At 42.7% G+C, this 19,661-nt stretch overlaps 1 protein-coding gene across 3 annotated transcripts in view; it reads right to left on the bottom strand.

The window, feature by feature from the left end:
• Positions 1 to 19,661, bottom strand: part of SPATA6L (spermatogenesis associated 6 like) — a 69,539-nt gene that overhangs the window by 40,925 nt on the left and 8,953 nt on the right. For 2 of the 3 annotated variants that reach the window (XM_019517629.1, XM_019517628.1), the window contains exons 3-6: positions 15,380 to 15,428; positions 14,447 to 14,488; positions 7,297 to 7,421; positions 301 to 378 (exon numbers count right to left, since the gene is read on the bottom strand). In XM_019517629.1, coding sequence (XP_019373174.1) covers positions 301 to 378; positions 7,297 to 7,421; positions 14,447 to 14,488; positions 15,380 to 15,428 — 294 coding nt within the window. The remainder of the gene's footprint in view (positions 1 to 300; positions 379 to 7,296; positions 7,422 to 14,446; positions 14,489 to 15,379; positions 15,429 to 19,661) is intronic. The other variant, XM_019517631.1, reaches the window with a different exon arrangement.

Genomic DNA, 19,661 nt, shown 5'->3' with positions numbered 1-19,661 from the left:
ACATCTGTAAGAACTACTTCACAGTCAGGGTGGCTAGGATCTGGAACCAACTTCCAAGGGAAGTGGTGCTGGCTCCTACCCTGGAGGTCTTTAAGAGGAGGCTTGATGCCTACCTAGCTGGGATCAGTTGAGCCCAGTTTTTTCTCCTGCCCAGGAAGGGGGTCAGACTTGAAGATCTACAAGGTCCCTTCTGACCCTACTTCTATGATTCTATGATTCTATGATAACACACCTAGATTAAATGGTGACAGGAGCACTGGGCCAGAGCCACGTTTGTGTCCTTTATATTAAAATACTTACACGAATTGGCTTCCTGTACTGACACGGAAGCTCTATGATGGTTGTTCTTGTAGAAAACTCTATTTTTGGTGCAATTCCCTTAGAAACAAGAGAGATGAAGTCACTAAAAATAATGTCACTGTGGACACGTTACAGACATTCATCAAGCAGCGCAATGAGCAACAGCAGTTCTAATTCACTGGCACTTCATCAAGGTTCTTCATGGTTACTTGAGAATCAAAAGTGCAATGAAATCAAAAGTGCCTAAAGGAAACACTAAAAGCAAAAGAGACAGAAGGTTAATGGTAGCTAGTAAATTAAGTACAAGTTTGCAAGGTAATGTGGCAACCAAATTCGCCAATATGCAGCATATGCTAGCACCGTGATATGGAGCAGGGAAGTAATGGTCCTTCTTTATGGGCCTAATCATCACATGATGCACAAGGCCAACTGTATGGAAAAACACCTGAGATACCAGCATAATTTCAGAGAGGTATCCTGTTTGCCAAATTACTTCTCAAGAGCAGAGAGGAAACCTAAACAGAATTATCTTTACTTCTTTGCTGGAGATTTCTTTCCTGTTTAACAGCTGTATTTACTAAACACCAGTCTTCCTAATGGGCCCACAGTGATCCAACTATACTTCCAAACTACCGTGACAGCAGAAGGCCAGTTTTCTTTCTGAGGCAGGTGAAACAATGATGAATACTGTGAAAGACAATTACCATCTGTAATTAATAAATACAATCTGTTCACTTACACTCAATTTCAAAATCTCTAGTCATTGTCATTCCTATTTCTTCAAAACACTAATTGTATAGTCACATGACAGTAACTGCATAAACATTAAGAATAAATTATACCTGTTCCTACTCTTGGGCAATTAAATGGGGAAAGAGAAAGCACAGAAGTGGTACCTGAAATGAATAGGAAGTGAAAGGCAGGGACCTATAAGCAATACAGGTAGGCTTATAGCTCCAAGAAACATACATCTGGTCAGGAACAAACTGTCCTAGTCTGTGCACAGGCAAGTGTGAGCAAGAAAGCTCTGCACAACAACCTTGTTATACCTTTCTAAATGTGCATCAGCAAGTCCTTCTGCTTGCTACATCTGCTTAATAGTCTAAGAACAATGAGTTTCCTCCTCTCTCTCATTACATTCTGTCTTCCCAACAGGATAATTTAGTTCTAAACAACTGACTGGTATATATAGAGACATTCAACTTGAGATCAAGACAGTTGCAAGATTGAGTTATGCTTTGTCTTCCAAAATCCATTCAGCCAGTCACGGCCTTTACCTTAATTACTAAGCCTTTAACTGGATCTAGAACAAAAACAAGCAAATAAATTAACAACATAATTATGCTAGCACAGTTTGAGTGCTCCTTGTGTAGAAGGCACATTCATATACACTTTACTCTGAGCCTCAGCCTCTGTTCTATGCTGTCCTGTTACAGATTCATAGATTGTAAGGCTGGAAGGGACCTCAGAAGATCATCAGGTCTAACCTCCTGCACTAGGCAGGAAAGACAACTGGGGTCAGGTGGCCCCAGCAAGGTGATCATCCAGTCTCCTCTTGAAGATTTCCAGGGTAGGCGACTGCACCACCTCTGGAGGGAGCTTATTCCTCAGTCTGGACACCCTGACCATGAAGAAGTTTTTCTTAATGTTGAACCTGAAACGGTCTTCCAGGAGCATGTGGCCATTACTCCTGGTTTTCCCCAAGGGTGCCATGGTGAACAGTTGTTTGCCAAGCCCTTGATGTACTCCCCTGATGTAGTGGTAAGCTGCTAGCAAGTCCCCTCTCTGTCTTCTCTTTTTTAGGCTGAAGAGTCCCGGGTCCCTCAGCCTTTCCTCGTATGGCTTGCAATTCAAGTCTCTGATCATACAGGTGGCTCTTCTCTGGACTCTCGCAAGTTTTACCACATCCTTGTTAAAGTGTGGTGCCCAGAACTGGATGCAGTACTCCAGCTGTGGTCTCACCAGTGCTGAGTAGAGCGGAAGAATCACCTCCTTGGCTTTGCTGGAGATGCATCAATTGATGCATGCCAGAGCATTATTTGCCCTACTGGCTACAGCGTCACACTGATCGCTCATATTCGTACTGTGGATTGCCTGCTGAAGACTCTTAGGAATGCCTTCCCAGTGTCAAAATTGAAGGAGCAAACACCCTTCAGACTTTGCTGGCTTCCTACTTAAAGCTGAGCATTTAGACACCAGATTCACTAGGCTACAGCAATCACCTTTCATCTAGTTTCAGTGCTTTTTTCTCTACACAGCAGCTTAATGATAAAAATAGAATCAAACCATTATAGCAATGTACAACTTACAGCCATTAAAGCACTTAACCCAGGTACTGAGTGAGAAGGAAAAGGAAAGGCCTATGTCAGTGGTTACCTCTAAAATTACACTTAAATACCAGTGAAATCCACAACAAATGACAGAGTACAAGCACATTTAACAAAGCTTCTAGCTACCAGACCACCCGCTTTTCAGGACATATTGCTCTTGATGGAAATAGTTATTACTCAAGACCATTATGTGGTCTGTCACATGAATTAAATCTAATTGAACAAGCCCACAGCCAAATAGGCAGGAAAGGACACTCCAAGAATTCATGCAGAATAAGTCAGTGGTTCAAATGCTGTAGCCTTCCAGCCCTAACAGGTATTCTGTAGTGACTAGAATAGGAATTGGGAAGAACACATTCACAAATACAATCACAGTGATAGCAGGCAGCATCAATGTAGCAGTCAATTTGTCCTGTTCTGAATGGGCCTGTTTCAAAGCCTCTGAAATCTAGTTTACTTTCCATTTACTTCAGCAGGCTTTATATCAGGCTTTAAAATCAGATCTGGGTTGCTAGATGCTCACATAAACATTTTCCATAATACTGCTGAGTGGTAGTATCATAGAGTATCTGGATTGTTTCTTGGTTTGGAAAGAATTATTACATAGTCACAGATCTGATTCAGTTTCACAGTTTCAAGACTGGTGGTGGGATTTGCTTTCGAATTTAAATGAAAATCAAAGGCAGGATAAAAGACATAAAGCCAAGGGACAGTCAGACACATTGAAAACAGAATAGAAATGAAAGACCCTCTCACACTGATCTAAAACAGAGAAAGCAGAATTCAAAGACATTGCTCACTAGGGTTGTATTCTACTGCTGGCGCTGAAGAGCAGCAGAAGAGACAGACACCGAGGAATTGCCCAAGGAGTAAGGACAGCAGCCACAGTGTTTCATTTTAATTTACCTGAGAGAATCAAACCAACAACTTGAGCAATTATTTTTAGATTGAAATGCCATGTTAAAATGCTTCATAGCCAGCGGACATGACTAGAATTCCCTTGTGACGAGTGACTAGAATTCCTTTGCCCTACACAAGTTTTCAGTCACAAAAGAAATCTTTGTAATTTTTTTTAAAGGCACATAGAGGCCACAATTCATTTTGAGACAATAATTGAAACTCCATAAAACCAACACTGAAGAGTCATTTTTCCAAGTAGTATGTTAAGGCTGCATGAACTCATACGCTTGCATATCTGAGCGCATTAAATAAGCAACTTCAACATTGCCCTTACATAGTTTGAATGCCTTTAATCTGTATTAAGCATGCATTATTTTGACTGTAGACACACTGCAAAAAAAGTGAGTTGGCTTCACTGTACATTAGACGACAGCTTGCCTTGTTAGAAACAACAGCTAAAAAAATCAAACTGTAACCAAGTGGGAGGTTTCTTCTGTTGATTCGTCCTGATGGAATCCACAGGATGTGGCTGTTTGATTCCTGATGATGCATTGTGGCAGATATGGCTCAGTAAGTCTAGCCTGGATATGAAGGCAGTGATAGAGACTGTGCTTAGAAAGCCAGAGCCTAGGACAGAGAACTCCTTAAACAGCAACCTTAAGAACATCTAAGCTTAATAATATGATCACATTTTCTTGTCATCTGAGGAACCGGACAAGCAAATGACTTACATTAAGTTAAAAAGGCTCAAGAATGTACTGCACATTAGCTGCTCTACAGGAAATGTTTGTGCCTGTTCTTATCCCACCATAAGTGGAAATTCACCTGCAGTGAATTTCCACTTTTTCATTCAGGGATATGTCACTGCAATAGAGCTTCCTCTTACAGTGTACACAAGAGCAGGCACACAAACAGTTACTGTGGAGCAGCTGATGTGCAATAAATTCCTGAGCCTTGATAAGTAAAAGTAATTCATTTGTTTGCCCATGTACTGAATTATCAATAACCCCAAACCTTATAAATGGGTCAGCAGACATGATTCTGCATTCATCTAAATGTACTGAAGTCAGTAGATTTACACCAGTGTAAAAATGTGTAAGATCAGTATTACTCCAGGACCAAATATTCTGTTCAGAGACATTAACAATTCCATCTATTCATACAAAGCCTTGAAAAGAAACAATGCATGAAATGCAGTAATGATAGGCAAGGATAGACTAAGGACCCAGCCCTGCAATACAGGTTGAGCCACTAGATGCTATATGTTATAACTAGTGGACTAGATGATCTCCTGAGGTCCTTTCCAGCCTTACTTCTTTATGAAATGAGAAAAATCAAGTCACAGTGTTGTATAAAAACACAGCCACATTATGTATCAAGACTTTCAGGTGAAATCTAGGACCAGCCAGGAACACTACATGGATTATAAATTTGACCCAAATTTTGAAGATCATTGGTGGAACCAACCACAGTACATTTGACTTTTGCTTTGCCAGGACACAAATGATTTACTCATCCAATTTTGTAACTGAATAAACCATCTTGTCTAAAATATAAATGAGAGTAAGAGAAGGCCACTGAAGCTGAGTGTTGTGTTAGTAGTATGTCATATACACAACAGTGAGAATCTAGACAAGTGCAGTAAATAATGTCAAATTACAGAGTGAATGCAATGTACTCTGCAGAGAATTATACAGAGCTCAAGAGCAAGCCCGGAAAAACAAGATAACTAAACTGTAAAACCATTACACTGAATTAGCAGAAGCAATCAGACACAACGCACACCAAATAAAACAGTCAGGTAAACCTAAAATGTCACCGAGATTGTAATAATAAATAAAACTAAGAATGACAATAAAAGAGACCAATGTGGTACCAAAAATAAAGTACAGTATTATAAAAATTATCAGAATTAAGACAGCTTCAATCCAGATGTGGCTATTTTTCTGCAATAACCTTTGCCAGTACTATTGGAACCTCACTTCAGGTAACTACATTGAATGCTGCATTCTAATACTGGTAGCTGACCAAACTGAAATATCAGCATGAAGGAAGGCAACATGCTATTTTTAAACACTCAGATCTTTGTGATCCAAATGTCCCTTTGGAAATGAAGTGCCAGCATTTGTCCTGCAAGTGAGCTGGAAATACTTTAAGGGAAGAGGAACAACATCAGTAGCAATAAACTTGGTAACTGAGAAAATGAAGATACTCAGGAAAAAAGAAACTTCTGTGATAGTGGCTACTGTTAATTTTCTAAAGGAAGAATTAGCTAAATTATCAGGATTTCAGGACAATCCCATCATCTGACCACTTCTCCCCTGTGAAAAATTCCAGGATGTGTGTGACCAAGCAACTTAATTGGAAATAAGCAAGAAAAATTAGCCCTTGTTTTGCTGAATTTTACTGGTGAAGTTGAAGTCATTTTGGTCTCCCTCCACCAACAATTACGACGAGAGAGAGGGAGAACAGAATATCACGAAGGAAGTATGAACAGGAATTCTAGCTCTCAATCAGTGCAATGTTAATTCATGGTCTTTAATCATAATTCTAGGCAACATCAGGAAACTAAGGTTAATAAAACCATTCAAAGGCTTAATGGAACTCACCAACCATTTTAATAGTACAAAATTATTCCTTTCCTACTACTGTGGAAAAAATTAATAAAAGCATTTCAATTTTCCGCAGCACATCAAACTACTTCACATGATGAAATCCAGACTTATCTCCTCTTGACCTACCTAATACACTAAATAAAATACTGGTTGTGACTGGCATTTGCATCCTGTTTCAGAATATCTTTCATAAAAGAACATTGAATTAACTGTAAATGTGTGATGTATTTTTAAAGTAATTCAACTGTAAGTTAAGGACTGAGTTAAAAGTAAAACATAAGTATAACCTTTAGCTTATCAGAACATATATTATACACAGATAGTTAGTCGGGCTCATGGCTGAGTTGTACATGGAGCCATGAAAGTATCTCTATGTTATGCAGAACTTTCCAATAGTGAATAAAAAGTCTAGCCTGGTGTAAGCTCAAGCCACCAATTTATGTAGCATTTACATTTTCATTTAAAACCAACTACCATTCTGCACCTTATGGGAATGAAGATAACTTTCTGAACATGAACCAATGAAGTCTCGAGTCCACAGGGAAGCTGTTTCAGCAAGTCTGCTGGTGCTCAGAGCTACGCCAAGCAGTATCCGAATGAAATTATGAAATTAATAAAAACTCTGATCAGTTGTATTGCTTCCATTGCATAATGCAGTTAGCAAAACTGATGAGAATTTTGTCGGTTGTATTCTGCCGTTGGTGCTGAAGAGCAGCAGGAGAAAGAGACACCGAGAAATTTACCAGGAGAAAAGACCTTCCCAAAAAGGATGATGTGTAAACTAAGGGCATGCCTGAGGGAAGGAAATGGATAGTGAAGTTGATGTCCCCAATTACAGTCAATGGGTTGCACTAGGTGCTAACCAGCATTTTGTCCCTTCACAGCAGCTGACAAGAAAGGAAATCCTGGGCTTTGCTTCTGGACTCCCAGTCCCCACGCTAACTGGTCTCTAACTGGTAGATATTTTAAACTTTTTTTCAAGACCCTGTAATGACCATGCAATCACTTGAGCATATCTGTGTTCAGGAGTGGTTCAAATTCATGTCTCAGACTGAAATCCTCACAAAGCTACCACCTGCCCAATGAACCACATCTCTCCTTCTTTCTCCTTTTCAGCTACACATGGCAAATGCCATTTGGAGGCAACTTACTGGAAAACCAGGAGCCGTTTTCATCAATACCTCTCTGTCCACACCAGGATACGCAGGCATCAGCATGGGCTCGGGGAAGAGAAAATCTCGAGTACTCTCTTCATAAAAAGCCAGATCGTCCCCTACTGGAAAAAGGGGGGAAAAGCAAAAACTGTTTCCAGGATTGATTTTCCTTCTATTTAGTCTGTGATAAGGCCTCTGTAAGCCCATCACCACTCATCAAGGGACCCTCTGAGATCTGAGAAATGCTGCCCTTCTTCTACATTAGGGAAGACTGTCAGCAGTACACAGAGCAGTCCCAGCAGCAGTGTCAAAGGAAGCACTACCCCTACAGACCTGCTTCAGGATTCGCTGGCATTTCATCCTTTTTTTATACATGACCCTGAACCAAAATGTAAATAGGAGGCTCTCTATTTACATGCCTTATAGCCACTACAAAGAAAACTGCAACAACAGAGACACTGATCAACAGTGAATATTGATTGTTTTGTTGTGTGCTCACTTTTTTAATTTGTGAGAAAGGCTCCATCCAGTAAGGTCATACTTCAGTCTCAGGGACTTAGAAAATAACTGCTTTTAAATCAAATGACTTGTTAGCCTTATTTCTATTGCTCTGACTATTCCACTCCTGATTAATGTCTCTATCCTGAAAGTGAAATGAAGGAGGCAGAAGGAAGCAAGTCGGTTTATGCTTTCATCTGTAATGAATGACTTGGCTTAGCATAGCAACATTGGCGCTTGATGCCATCTTCAACACTCAGTTTGTCACAAGTGCCCCAAACGATTTTGGGATGGAAATGACTGCAACAATGCACATTATCACACTGTACTGCACAGAATTTCCAAAGCTGTGCAACATCAGGACTAAAATCTATCCCTGCTCTTCCTATATTAGGACCTAATCATACTGGAGGTGACTGTCATCTATTATGGACACTATCAAGAGAACAAATGCAGTCAGCACCTCCCAGCATTCAAAATGGGCCTTCACAGAGTATGACCTTTCTATAATATGTACAATATCTGTGTCTCAGCATACAGGACCAAATCCCAATTCTATTGACTTAAGACAGGAATCCTGTCAATGCCCTAAGAGAGACCGGAATTCAGGTCATAATATAAATGCACTTTTTCAAATTACTGTACTAACAACTAATCCAGTGGTTCTCAACCTTTTTAGTCCCAAGGCACCCCTCATTAGACTCAAGGAACCTCCTGAAAAATGCCAGCTCTTAGCTTTTACTCATGTTTTGACTATGAAAAAATACTAGAACAATACTTCTCTTGCAAAGAACTCAGAAAGACCACAACAGGTCAGAATGTTTCTGATGTTATGGATTTGCGAACTCTGGGTTTATCTTGTGAATAATGTGTAGGTGTTTGTACACCAAAAAGTGCTGACATTGCATGGCATACTTAAAAGAATCTCATGGCACCCTGGTTGAAAATCACTCCACTAGAGGTCCACCGATACATCAGTCCAATATTGGATCGGTACCAATATAAAGAAAATTGACCATTGAAAATCGGTCTGATGTGGCTGATAATGTGGCCGATAAGTGCCCCGTGCATGTGCGCAGCCACAGCGCAGCACGTAGGTGGTGAGGAGCACAGTCCAGCAGCATGGAGAGCTGCGTGCAGCTGGTAAATCTGTTGTGGTGGAAGGGGAGGGGGAGGAGGAAGAAAAGGGGCATGGCGAAGGGCTGATCAAGGCCCCCATGGTGAGGGAGGGAGTGGGTCTGGGGCTGAGGCAGGTGCTGTTCAGCCAGAGCAGGGTGGGATGCAAGACAGAGCTGCGGCTCGTCCAGGGGGTGCAGGAAGATGGGGCAGCTCCCGCTGCTGCGCACACCCTGGGAGGACATGGTGAGGTGTGCCCCCTAGATCTGCACGGGGCAGGGTAGGCTGCCGCTGGGGGCTGGGGCCAGGGCTCTTCCAAGCAGGGGCTGGGCTGGGCTGCGCTCAGGGCAGGCAGCACTGGGAAGGGGTTTGGGGGGGCTATGGTGCATTTTTGGGTGGCTTCAGCCCCCCATAGCTCCCCTCCCAATGCCAGCCCAGCCCACCCCAGCCCCCGCTGGGAAAAGCCCTGTGCAGTCCCAGCCTCAGCCCACAGTGGCAGCCTGCCTCACCCCATGTAGATCCGGGGGCACGCACCCCCATGCCCTCCTGGGGTGCACACCCCCTCTCCCTTCCCAGCTGGGCAGTACCTGGCCCAGCCCCTGCCCCAGCCCCACTCCCTCCCTCACCATGGGAGCCTCGATCGGTGCCCCCCACACCTCTTCCCTTCCCCCTTCCCTTCCAGACACTGCTCTTCAAGCTGCTGGGATGTGTATTGGAAATGGGATCAGTATCAGCCGATATACCTCCTTAAAAATCAGCTATCGGTATCGGCCCCAAAAATCTCTATCGGTGCACCCCTACAGTCTACTAACCTAATTGTCTAGATATATGAAAAAAACAGAAAAGTTTGTAATAGGATTATAAAAGTGACACTGACATTCTTATGGTTGTTTAGTACAGCTGGCACCAGAGAGTGTCAGGAGAAGTAAAAGGGGCTACTTCCCAAAGTAACTTTTATTGTCTGAATGTATTCCATCCATAGAGGCACACTGTGGGAGTCGCATACTTGGCCACACAACCATGGAGCCCCTCCAAGCACTGCTGAGTCCAACATTTTACTGACTGGGGGTATAAATACCTACATCTGTAGCTCTGCTATAATTCTTTCTGCCTCCAGAAGCCCATGACATTGAGCTCTGAAGCAGAGGAGAAAAAGGAAGGTCAGTATTGCTCTATGTAGGCAATATATTCAGAGACAAAAGTTACAGCGGTGAGCAACCCCTTTTGCAGCTTCATTTCATTGTCTTCTTTCACACTGGAATGACCAAACTAGAAGGTGGTCTGGAAAGCAACACTTCTTAAAAATATAGTAGAGGTACTGCCTTCCTGAAACCAGCATCTAAATTTGCTGAAGTATCAAGAAAATATCTGTTCACAAAACTATGAATTCCAGATTGTGGCTCTATAAATTTCTCCTAACAGCATTTTCTGAATACAAGCCATAAAAGTGGCTACTCCTCTGGTTGGACAGGATCTGCAACTTTCAGTCATAAAAACTGTAACCCACTCACAATGAACTAAAATAGTCTGAACTTTACACGTGGCCTTTGTAGAGAAATCTGAACTGTTGGATTTATTAAAAGGATTAGGAACAGATTTTCAAAAAAAACAAACTTTAGCACTTTAGTAGGCATGTAAATGAAGTAGCTGGCTTTTCATTTCAAAATGTTCAGCTTTTAGAATGACCACCTTGGGAACTAAAGGGTGCTAAGTAGTTATGAAAATCAAGTGTCTAATTCTGCCTACTGAGCTTTTGACAGGTCTCACCATCTATGATGAGCCATCTGACTTTCTGTGGAAAGCTGTGAAGTTTGGGGGAAAATGCAAGTAGGAAGACGCATACCATGCACTGAAAATCCTGAATTGTTTTTGTTTAAAAACTCTGGGTGAATTCACAATTCAGTTTGTCCTTATGAAAGATGATGTTTATTGTGGATTGACCATCGGTGCCTGTAATCTGTAGATTCTCCTCTTAAAAGCAATAATCTGAAGAAAGAAAACGTCTATAAAGGGTGCTAAAGATAACAAGTTCTTTAATCCTTTTTACATTGATCTTTCATAGCTGGGTTCATTTTCTGTGGTCTCAGTTTGAGACCTGAGTGGTCACAACCTGGGACTGACAGATCCCCAATCCAGGCCTTCTCTATGCTATGGAACAGAACCATTTCTATGACCAGTTTAACTGAACTGGTGCTGACCCAGGTTCAACTGTCAAAAAGACAAATTGGAGTTAGCACTCACATTTTCACTAATAAGGGTTACAATGGGATTTGTCAAAAAATTGAGCAAAACTCCTTCCAGTCATCTTGTGAGTGAAGGAAGAGTTTTAAATTTTTCATTTTTTCATGGTAAGAAACACTCTAATTGCATTTTTTTTTTGCAGAGCTACAGCAATAACAACATAAGAATTCAAGTTTAAAATCTGAAATGAACACAGGGGGCACGTCCTGATGAGTATGTATGTGCAGCTTGCAGCGTCTGTTTGAAGTGCTCCAAACCATACACAGCGCACGTGCACCTATTCGCTGCACTGCTACTTTGCAGCACGGTCGTTTTGTTTGACAATGGGGGATCCCAGTGTCAAAAAAAACTGCTGCTAAAAAAAGCAGTGTGGCGCACACGGCAGCAGCATTCACTGCCAGAAATGGAGCCTAGCCAGCCAGAGCCATGGTCTGGCTGCCAGCCAGGCTCTGAGCAACCGTCTCAACTCCACTGATGCCCTGGGAGGCCCCCAGAATGCCAGGTAAGGCTGCTGGGGCCAACACAGGTGCTGCTCCCAGCCTCCCCTATGCCACCTGGGTCAATTTACTGCACACCAGAATGCACATGCAGGGGTGTACCTGGGGACAAATACCAGTGACAGAAATATGTGCCACTACTATTTGTCCCATGGGAAGCACATGCCCCTGCACGTGCACACTTCTCAGGATGTGTCCAGGGAAAGGGAATTTATACCTGCTTATGTATGACAATGGCATTTACACCAGGATCATAAATAGACAAAATGCAGTTACCCCAAAGTATTCCACACAGACTTTGGGGAAAGTTAGAGGTAGGTTAGACTACATTAAAAATAGATACCTGATCTAAGATAAGTTGAGATGGGGAGGGCTAGCAGGGGGCAGTTGGGGGAATCAGGGGGGCAAGCAGCCTATGGGGGGATTGGGAGGTCCACAGGGAGATTGGAGGGGCAGTTCATAGGCAGGGATTGGGTCCACGTGGGGCAGGGATTACTGGGGTCTGAAAGGGGGGATCAGGTGGGGTCTACAGGGGGACTTGGGGGAATGGAGCACTCTCTCCCCCTAACCCTCCCCACCTCCAGACAAACAACCCCCCAGTCAAACCTACACCCCATCCTGCCTACCACTCCCCCACCACAACTTACTTCCTTACTTCCCAGCATCAGCAAACACAGATAAAACCAGAACCCAGAGCAACTTGCAGGAGGTGGGGTTTGGTGGGCTGGGGGTGGTTCTGACTCAGGGGTAGGCAACATTTTTTGGTATTCACGGCCAAGCCGGCCAGCCTGCAGCGCAGTGGCTCTGTGCAGTGCCTGCCCCAGCCCTCGCCCCTTGAGGGCAGCTGCGGGTGGGCAAGGCCAGGGCCCGGGCAGGCTGAGGCAGTTGCGGTGGCTGTTCATAGGCTCCAGGGGGCTCCCATGGCCAGGCCCTTTCACCGGGGATGGCTCTGCCCTGCCTGCACTGTGCCCAGCGTACAGGGAGGCCGATCCCAGAGAAGGAAGCCCCCCAAGCCCAGCAACCTGCCCCAGCCAGGCAGCATCCCCACGTGCACAGGGTGGCTGCAGCCCATCCCTGCGGAGCTGTACAGGCCGGGCCAGGCCTGCTGGGCACCCCTGCCTGCCCGCCCACCACAGCTTGAACCCACAGAGCCCTAGGGCTGCCTCCACTTCCTACCAGCCCCCGTTCAGTTAGATTGGTCTCGCCAGACCCAAGCTTAGACTGCCTTGGAGGTACACTTAACCTAGACCAGGTTGGCCATTTTTAGACCAGTATAACTGTCCTGAACTTCTGTATGCAAACTTATGTACAGTTATCCACCTAACTAGTGAAAGGTCCACACCTGCGCAAACTAAGTTAGGCTGGGAGTGGGACATTTTTAATCTGATCTAACCTCCCTGAATATCTGTGTGCAGCCTTTGTAACCAACTGCTACTGTGATTTGCCATCAGGTGGCAAGGGAGCAGGTAACAACTGCCTGTTTGTCTTTAGCAAGTAACTTCCTCAGGCTGGACGCAGACAAATTAAACCTGAAATGGAATAACTCATTCCAATACTAATTTTCCTCTGATTCTTTGAGGGGATGTATTCATCAGATTACATAAAATTACTTTGGCATCATCCACCTACTACTTTTTTATACCAGAGTAATGCAACTTATATCAGCATAAAGGTTTCATTTGTCAATGGCTAGAGACAAAATCTTGAATAAGGAGTAGGTGCCCTGAATGGTTTTTGAAGAAATTAAAACTAAGAAAGGTATGCATGATCACATAACAACTGTCAAGTAGTCTTAGAGGCATTTGCTAAGTTCTAGGGTAATTAATGCCCATTCTTCTGGGATATGACTGAACAATCTCTCCTTAACATGACATATACTGGGGCTGCTGCCATCAGGTGACAGGTAAACCCAAGCAGATGACAATTTGTATGCGCACATACAAAAAGGCAACTACAAAAATAGAAGTATGTGTGAAAATAGTCATTGTGGAAGATAATGTCAGCTACCTCTGGCTTATGACAGGCTGAGGTTCTATCTATCTATCTATCTACCTCAGCCTTTTCAAAAAACTCCATCCACAACTTCCTCATGCAATTTTCTGTTTCCTTGCTTTTGACTCAAAAAAATCTGTGAAATCAGATGATGTCACAAAATAAAGCTCATCTGATGAGGGGCTAAAACAAACAAGTGGAAGATGAGCATCAAACAAAACTCTGTGGAAAAGCAAATGCAAAATGCACACGATATTTTAGTGGAGGGGGTGGGGGGGAGACCAGGCAGTAGAGCACCACATTTTTTATTAAATGGAAATTGCAGTAACTCCCCAGTTTATAAAAATGTTCCCTATACAGTTCCTTTAAAGGGCAGGATTACTCTGCTGTGTCCATGTCTTTTTTCACTCTTAAAAACCCAGATTGAAAAGTCTATATAGCATCAGTGCTAGTATCTGCTCAACTGAACCCTATGTTGTTATTCATGTTACATTAAATATCACTGATGACCAGCAATAATAACAAAAATAGAAAAAAATCAGAGGAAACAAATTAAAGAAACAATATGAATATCCCCAACCAATCATCCAATGAGTCATAAGTCATAAAATAGCTATTAGTCTCAGCATCAATTTAATAAAGGTATATGCAGAGCTGGGGGGGCAGATAACTAAAACATCTCAGAAGATAAGATAGAACAAGGAAAGAAAGTGGGAGGTGGTGTTCAAAGTTAACTCCACTGAGTTCCTACTTTCAACTAATTACCCACTGTTCTGAAAAATGCTTATTTCCTTCCACATTACCTGGAGGTACTAGTTGAGTTAATCCAAATTTCGTCACATTGTCTAGAAGAAAATAAATAAATTATGTCAAGGAAGCTGAAAAGATAGAATGCATTCACAATATTCCCAAAGCATAACAAGAATAAAGGTTTTGTGTAACAACAGGAAGACCAACTGTTTACAAATGTTGTTTACTGATGTTTACTACATGGATATATTGGTTTAATTTAACAGAAGGTTGCAAGGAAAGTAGTGGGGAAGAAGCAATGGCTCATGATAAAGCTTTCCATGTTTAACACCTAAGGATTGTTATAGAAAGACAGGAGAGCCATTGGCTCAACATCCTGCAGAACTCTGGTTTCGTTCACAGGCACAAAAGCCTTGACAGGATAAAAACAAAGGGACACTTGCTGTTTCAAGAGGGTAGGTAGTTGTTGGAAAGCTGTTGAAACTAAGATAGTTACCTGCTGGAAACAGTCATCTGTCTGAAGAACTTAAGCCCATCTAGGCAAGTCCAGGTGATGGAAGACATATAAGACAGCCATGTATATAGACTGTTATTTTAAAATCTTTTTTCCTAAATTCTTTGATCCCTGAAACATTGGTTCTATACATTCACCACTGTTCACAGACTCTTAAAGGGAAGAACTACAGGTACTGAAACCAGTTAGACCTGCTGGGTAAATGTGGTTAGTACATGAGGTTCTGCAGTCCAAGTCCCAGCCAAAGAAAGGGAAAAATCAGGTAATTGCCTGAGGCCTTGCTTACACAGAGGTGAACCCTGAAAGGTCAAGAATGGGAAAAATGTGCAGCTAGCCTTGCAACTAGGCTGGATGAATGGAGGTAGAGACAGACAGATGGACAGATTGATTTGATCTGTGACCATCTGGAGCAGTTACATTGTCTCCCATCACACATGCAGACTGAATACATACATTTTTTAATTATACTTACTTTCCAGCATCTCCATTACAGCAGCAGGATCTGTGGCACTTTCAAAAACCTACAGGAAAGTAATACAAAATATATTAAATTGTATCAATACAAAGAGCAGACAGCATTTTAATAATACCAGTACATAGGAACATTTTAAAATATATTCAATATATATCTTCTACTTCATTAAGTGATAACTAAGTACAATCAAATCATGATACAATACATCCTCAGTTATCTAAGCAGTAATCTAGCAATTGCCATGTTGATCTGGCACTTGTATGCATGTAACTAACACCTGTAAGCCAACTGGGAGAAAGCTCAAGAGAATAGTATAACAGAAGAAAAAAAAACCTAAAAGCTATTGACCTGTTAAAGGCTGGGACCTGAAATAGCTTGGTAAGTGAACACTATGGCATAGGGAAGCAGATGTTGCAGAGATAAAGGTAAATAAAGAGAAATGGCTGTACTTCTAACAGAACCTGTCACAGTTACTCTTACCTATTTGACTTCAACTATCTGAATTGCTTTTGAACAAGTGCCTTCCAAAGGGACACAGATAGCTGGTGATATACTGTAATGCCTATGTTAGCATATTATAAACCTATTAATTTCAGCAAGAAAGCATTATAATAATTTGGGGGGGGAGGGGGGAGGGAAGGAAAAAGAGAAAAAGGTTGTTTAAACCTAAATAACATACGGTTTAGCCTCCTACTTGAACTCAGAAGGGAATCTAAGCCTTACAAGGCAAACATTTATCAGGAAATTTCCCATTTCTGCACTAATATTAGTAAAATTCTACTAGAAGGAGCAAGTGGAAGCGGGGTAGATGTGTCTTGAAAACACTTAGGGTCTTGTTCAATCTAACAGGCCATGTCCCAGAAGAAAAGGATCAGTTCACTGGTTGCAGTCATTTCAAATACAGGACAATCCCCTAAAAAGGAGTTAGAAGGTCTGAGGTGGTGATTCTATTGGTTATTAATCATTTGTAAATACCATACATAAAACCAGAATCTTTCAATAAAATAAAATGAATTAAAATGTTTGTACTGTGCTTAATTTCAGCCCATTACTCCTAATCACAAGTTTCAGGGGCCAGCCTAAAAGAGACCTCTTTGGGGTGAAATCCTTCCCCCTTGAAGTCAAAGAAAAATTTTCCAGTGACTTTCATGGGACCCTGGTTCCACCCTTGGCATTGCAACCTGTTTAAAGCAGCTGGGGTTAGTTGGACCTCATTTTTATCTTTTGGATAAGTCCTATATAATTTTTCTCTGCTTCCCATCCAATGTGTCCACCTCTTGCTTCAGTTAATTCCAGATTTTCTTATATATAACATGAACTTTCCCCTGAAAATGACACACAACTGCCCCTTCCCCTCTTTCCCTCCAACTCCCCCTCCCCTCCTCAAATGAAATTGAAGTGCATGTATTAAGCAGGGAAGCTGATTTTTTGCCTAGGATAGAAGCACCCTGCTTTGATTCTTGCTCACACTGCAGCAACTGTGACAGTATTATTCACGTAGCTAAGAGAATCAGTTGACTTAATGGATCATTGTTTTTCATTCCACAGGTGTTAATGATCTTCTCTCCTTTGTAATGGTCTTCATGTTCCACCAATCATGCTAAGCTTTCTTGTGGCAATTTTCTTGTCCACTCGCTGCTCCTGGTCTCTCTTGCCTCCAATTTCATAGCCCTGGAGACTTATTAGCTCTTTTCAAAATCACAGATCCACCCATAGAGACTAGTCTTCAGCAGCAACTAGGGTTGCAGCTTTAGTCAAACAGGAAAGGGAGGGTGAGTCAGCTGAAGAATAGATTCTGTCCCTGCGCTGTGAAGCTGTAACTCTGGAAAAATCTTTTTTCTTCATTCTGCCTTTCAAAAATAAGATGCATATTATATTCCAGGATATGTAATATGCAAGAAAATATGGTATTGTTGAAGCTTGCAGGACAGTACACGAGTAACACTCTTTCTGGAAGAGACCAAAGCAAAGTGCATCTTCACTAAGAAAAAATCTTTACCTAACACATGGTAACTAGCATGAGATAAAATCACAGTGAAGACAAGGCAGTCTGTAGTTTTCATGTTAGTAAGAAGTTTAAAGTAATGATTAAGGCTGATCTGTCCAACTTGTAACAGGGCTGCAACCCCTATGCACCACCCCAGCAAAGGCAAGCCACAGGCCCCTCAGGCTGCATGCTGCACAGACACCCCCTTCCCCCCCACATCACTGCCCTACCTGTAAAGGCACCCCAGCCTCACCCTCACCTTCTTGACCATGGACTTTAGTGCTGCATCATGCTGCACCAGTATACCAAGCTACAGGCTCCCCTGGCACCCTCTGGACTGTGCTATCACACAGCAATGCCCCTTGGGGCAGGAAATGGAAGCTGGAAGAAGGAGGGGGAAGGCCAGTGACTCCAGATGCAACTACAGCTGCACTGATGGGGGTAGCAGTGGCTGGGTAGGAGCCAAAGGGCCACAAATTAGCTCCTTGCAGGCCACATAAGGCCCTTGGGCCCTAAATTAAAAGGTAGGCTAGGATTTATCTTGACATGTGGACACATGTTAAAACTATAATTGTTTTTGTCTTCACTAGAATTCCTGCTTGTGTTAGTTACCCTAAGTTAAATAAAACAAAGTAAGAAAGCACTTTTCTCTACTGGAAAACATTAAAAGGGTCCACTAAGACCCCTGTGTCTATTGATTCATTCTCTGCTGATCTTCAATGCTTCCCACAGCCTAGGGAGAGAGGGAAATACCACCATGTCCTTCAGATGAAGGAATTTTACTCGAAACGTCAAAAGAGTAGTTAATTAAAGCAGAGTTTGCGTTCTTCTAAAAGAGCAGAACAAGAACAACTACAGAAAGAACAAGGGGGACTAGGAACAACACTTAAAACCTGATTACTCTTATAGTGATTTCAAGGTATTCAACAGACCACTAGGGAGAGACACAAGTGTTATTACATCTGTTTTAAAAGAATATATGTTCAAGAAGAAATTTATTTGCAGCATAGCCACAGAGCAAAGTATTTCCAAAACCTTTTCAAGACATTTTACAATTATCCAAGCCTTATTTGCTCCCAAGAAAATTCAAGATAAAGTCTTGTATTCTCACTTTTTGCAGATTTTAAAATGGTACATGAAATACCAGTAAAAGAATTTATCTGTCACTTCCTTAGGTCTTTATTTTTAGTTATCTGTCTGCTGGTATCTTGAAAATCATGAACAAATGATAGTCATCCAAGAAAGGAGATATTGTTTTGTTTCCACAGAAAAAGGTTTGCAACAAAATTATTTCAGAGCATGTATCCTAATATCCCACTGTTGTTCCGAGTTTATATAAGATTACCTAACACCACTGCAATTTAATCATCTGTTCATATCCATCAAATGTCACTACTGTCAAAAGAAATTCAGATTGCAAAGGGTTGTAGAAATACAAAATCTGTTCCCTTGTACAGAACATGAATTTAAAATGATATCAGAACAGGCTTCTCGCCCAATTTGTACAGGTATTAATGACCATACAAGGTTCAAACTGCAGAGCAGGGGCGGGCAAAATATGGCCTGCGGGCCACATCCAGCCCACCAGGCCATTCTATCTGGCCTGCAAGGCCCCTAAAAAATTTAGAAAATTTGTATTTATCTGCTCCTGCCTGCCTGTCAAAGTTGACAGGAGAAAAGGGCAGTAGGACCCAGGGGGAGTCAGCAGGACTCAGTAGCAAGGCCAGCCCAGGCCTGCCCCATCCCCAACCTCCCCCTCACCCCTGCCCCCTCCCCGGAAGCCTCTGCCTGCCACAGCTTTCACTGCTTCCCTGCATGCCTGCCAGCTGCTCCAGCACCACATGCCCCACACTCCCACTGGACTGTAGGAGCATAAGGCCCGTGCTGGTACCCCGGGGCCAGGAGCGGGAGGGTGTGTGCACACGTGTATGCACTCACATCTCTGCAATGAGGAATGGGGGAGAGAGAAAGAGAGAGCAGTGAGGGAGGGAGAGACTCTGCGTGTGTGTGTGTGTGTGTGTGTGCGCGCGCGCATGCGCCTGTGTAAAATGAGGGACAGACTGTGTGTGGCAGTGAGGGAGGGAGAGACAGAGAGTATGGGTGTGTGTTCATAGGGTAAGTCCCACATGCACACCCCACCATACACATGCACCCCACTTGCACTGCCATACACACAGGCCACCAGATCCACACCCCTTCACATACCCCAGACACCATCCCCCCCACACATTTCCCCCACAAGCCCCATACCCACCCACATCCCACTTATCCACACACCAACAGCCCCCCATA

Source organism: Gavialis gangeticus, unplaced genomic scaffold (genome assembly GCF_001723915.1).
Source record: "Gavialis gangeticus isolate Ggan-Ray unplaced genomic scaffold, GavGan_comp1, whole genome shotgun sequence".
NCBI classification, from domain to species: Eukaryota; Metazoa; Chordata; order Crocodylia; family Gavialidae; genus Gavialis; species Gavialis gangeticus.
Note: the sequence above shows the minus strand (reverse complement) of the source record. Positions and strands in the feature narration are given on the sequence as shown.